Raw genomic sequence first — 2429 nt, forward strand, 5'->3', positions numbered from 1 at the left:
GCATTCTTTTAACTGATTTGAGTGGATGGCAGGGCTCAGTGCGAAGGCAGGGGTGTGGTTGGGTGCTCTGGGAACCTGGTGTGTCCACCTCTCCCTGGTGCTGGTGGGTGTGTGGTGGGGAGGCTGGGGGTGAGCTCTGTCCCCAGAGGCCAGTGCTGTTCCAAGCTGCTGCTGAATTGGGTTCCATTCTCAGTCTGGGGATGACTTCACCCTTCTCTTCAGAGTCTGTCACTCCCCGGGGCACCCAAAGCAGACAAGTTAGGATGAATAGGGGGCCTATTGGGGGCCTGTTGGTGAGACAGCTTCCAGCACAGTTGGATTTTGTGCTTTATAAAAAGTCGCATTTTGCTTATAAAATCGAAGCTACCCAACAAGGAGCGGGAAAAGTATGGAGGGAATGGGAGCTGTAGATTTTACTTACTTAAAAATAGGTAAACTTCCTAAATTTTATTTATCCAAGCAGGGCTTTACATTTTATCTCTAGGTTTTCAGCCGACCAAAGAGATTTACCTGGGGCGCTCACAGTCTTCTATTGGGAGTTTCTTTATTGTTCCCAGCCTGCGAGGAGGCCAGGCATGGGGCTGGGTTCTCCAGGGAATGCCCCACTTCTCCATGGAGAGGGGCTCTGATAGGTAACATTTTAAAGTCAACAACAAAGACAAATACCTTGTTTAACTTCAGTGTCCTTGAAGTCCTGAGCATTTTACTGATTACCGTAGTCAATAGTGGCTTTTAGGGCGGAGAAGAATAAATCTCTGTGATGTGTTCTAAGTTGCAGTATCCCCATGACAACTTCGAACTGGGGTTATGGGGGTGCTAGTTTCTTTTAAATTTATTTCTTGAGGAGGAAGGAAACTTGTTTTGCAGGGAAAATAATATTAATTGAATTAAAGATTTTTGTGTATCCAAACCAGACTGAAATATCTTTACAAAAGCTGATGGTAGACACAAGCTATAAACCAACCACTGACAAATAGAAAGAGAAAGAATAGAAAGTTTTGCTAACACAGTCTTCAAATAAATTCTAAAGTGTCATGTTTATTTACTTTAAAATTTGATTCAAAATGCCCCTTGAAGAAAGCCAAATTGTAACATTTAAATTTTGTGTAATATAAATAACTCTAAACAGTTACTTTAAAGGAAATATTTTCAAAAGTACTTGATAAGTACCCATCTCACTTTAGTTAATTGTTCATATTTAGCTGATTTAAGGGAAAGTAATAAATGTTAAAATCATTTACTCTAAAGGCTTTTTTTTTTAAGTTAGCAGGTTTAGGTTAATTATGAACTTCGGAAAACTAAGCAAACAGTAAAATGACAAATACTAATTTAAATAGATGACATAAGTTGAAATTTTAGTGTAGGAAAGTAGGAAAAACTGATTTAGCACTGGAATAGTGCTGGTAATTTTCTGAATCCATTCAGTATCGACCATTTGTAGAAATTTTGTAGATTGTAGCAATTAGATCCATTTTAAAATCATAATATTTTAGTGTTTGGTTTCTGTGACATGAAAATTAAACTAACATTCATCTCTGTTCTAATTTCTTACTGCATTTTCCCCCCAGGAGTCATTATTAATTAATTGGTAAAAGTGCTCAAGAACAATATTTCTAATTTCAGTTGTCTATTCTTTATGGAGGAAAAGGAAGAGTGGTGGTAGCCATAGCAAATACTTTCAAAAAATTACTTGAGATAAAAGAAGACAGCCTTGTTATGTCCCGGGGTATTTGCGGGGATATTTGCGGGTGGGGCCTGGGGTGAACGATCACTGTTAATACTGCAAAGCTTACTCGGGTTTTGGCAAGTGGTGTATTGTAATTATGATGGATTTCAGTTTTGAAAAGCTTGGGAACAGCGGGAAAGGAGAGGTCAGGGGGCCCACACCGACCACCCCAAGGCTCATCTCAATTCCGAGGTCCTTGGGGAGACTGAAGGCGGATGATCCGGGCCGGGTTTCTAGCTCTGTCACCGGACTTTGCAGGGCTTTGCACGGGGCGCGCCCAGGGCTGCAGAAGTATTGGACAAATAATGGGTCAACAGATCGGTCGCGGTGACATCAACAGCCGGCTCCCGGCCGGGCCGCCGAGCAGAAAGGCGCGGGAGCGGGCTCGGGGGACTCTGGGTGCGGGTTTATAGGGTTCGCGGGGTCGGGCGGGCGAGCGCGCGCGCGGTGGGACCTCACCGGCCTCTCGTCCCGCAGACCTGCTGGAGGACCTGCCCGAGAGCCGCGAGTGCGTGAACTGCGGCTCCATCCAGACGCCGCTCTGGCGGCGCGACGGCACCGGCCACTACCTTTGCAATGCCTGCGGTCTCTACAGCAAGATGAACGGCCTCAGCCGGCCCCTCATCAAGCCGCAGAAGCGCGTGGTGAGTGCGGGCGCCGCCTTCCCCCGCGGCCCGGCCCGGAGCCGCGCGCTGCCCGCGGG

General features: G+C 45.9%; 1 protein-coding gene across 1 annotated transcript in view; it reads left to right on the top strand.

Annotated features, from left to right (window-relative positions):
- The window catches only part of GATA6 (GATA binding protein 6), a 33217-nt gene that overhangs the window by 5861 nt on the left and 24927 nt on the right, over nucleotides 1-2429 (top strand). Inside the window, exon 6 of the mRNA XM_010828986.1 lies at nucleotides 2204-2370. Coding sequence (XP_010827288.1) covers nucleotides 2204-2370 — 167 coding nt within the window. The remainder of the gene's footprint in view (nucleotides 1-2203; nucleotides 2371-2429) is intronic.

This window comes from Bison bison, unplaced genomic scaffold (assembly GCF_000754665.1).
Source record: "Bison bison bison isolate TAMUID 2011002044 unplaced genomic scaffold, Bison_UMD1.0 scf7180017864498, whole genome shotgun sequence".
NCBI lineage: Eukaryota > Metazoa > Chordata > Mammalia > Artiodactyla > Bovidae > Bison > Bison bison.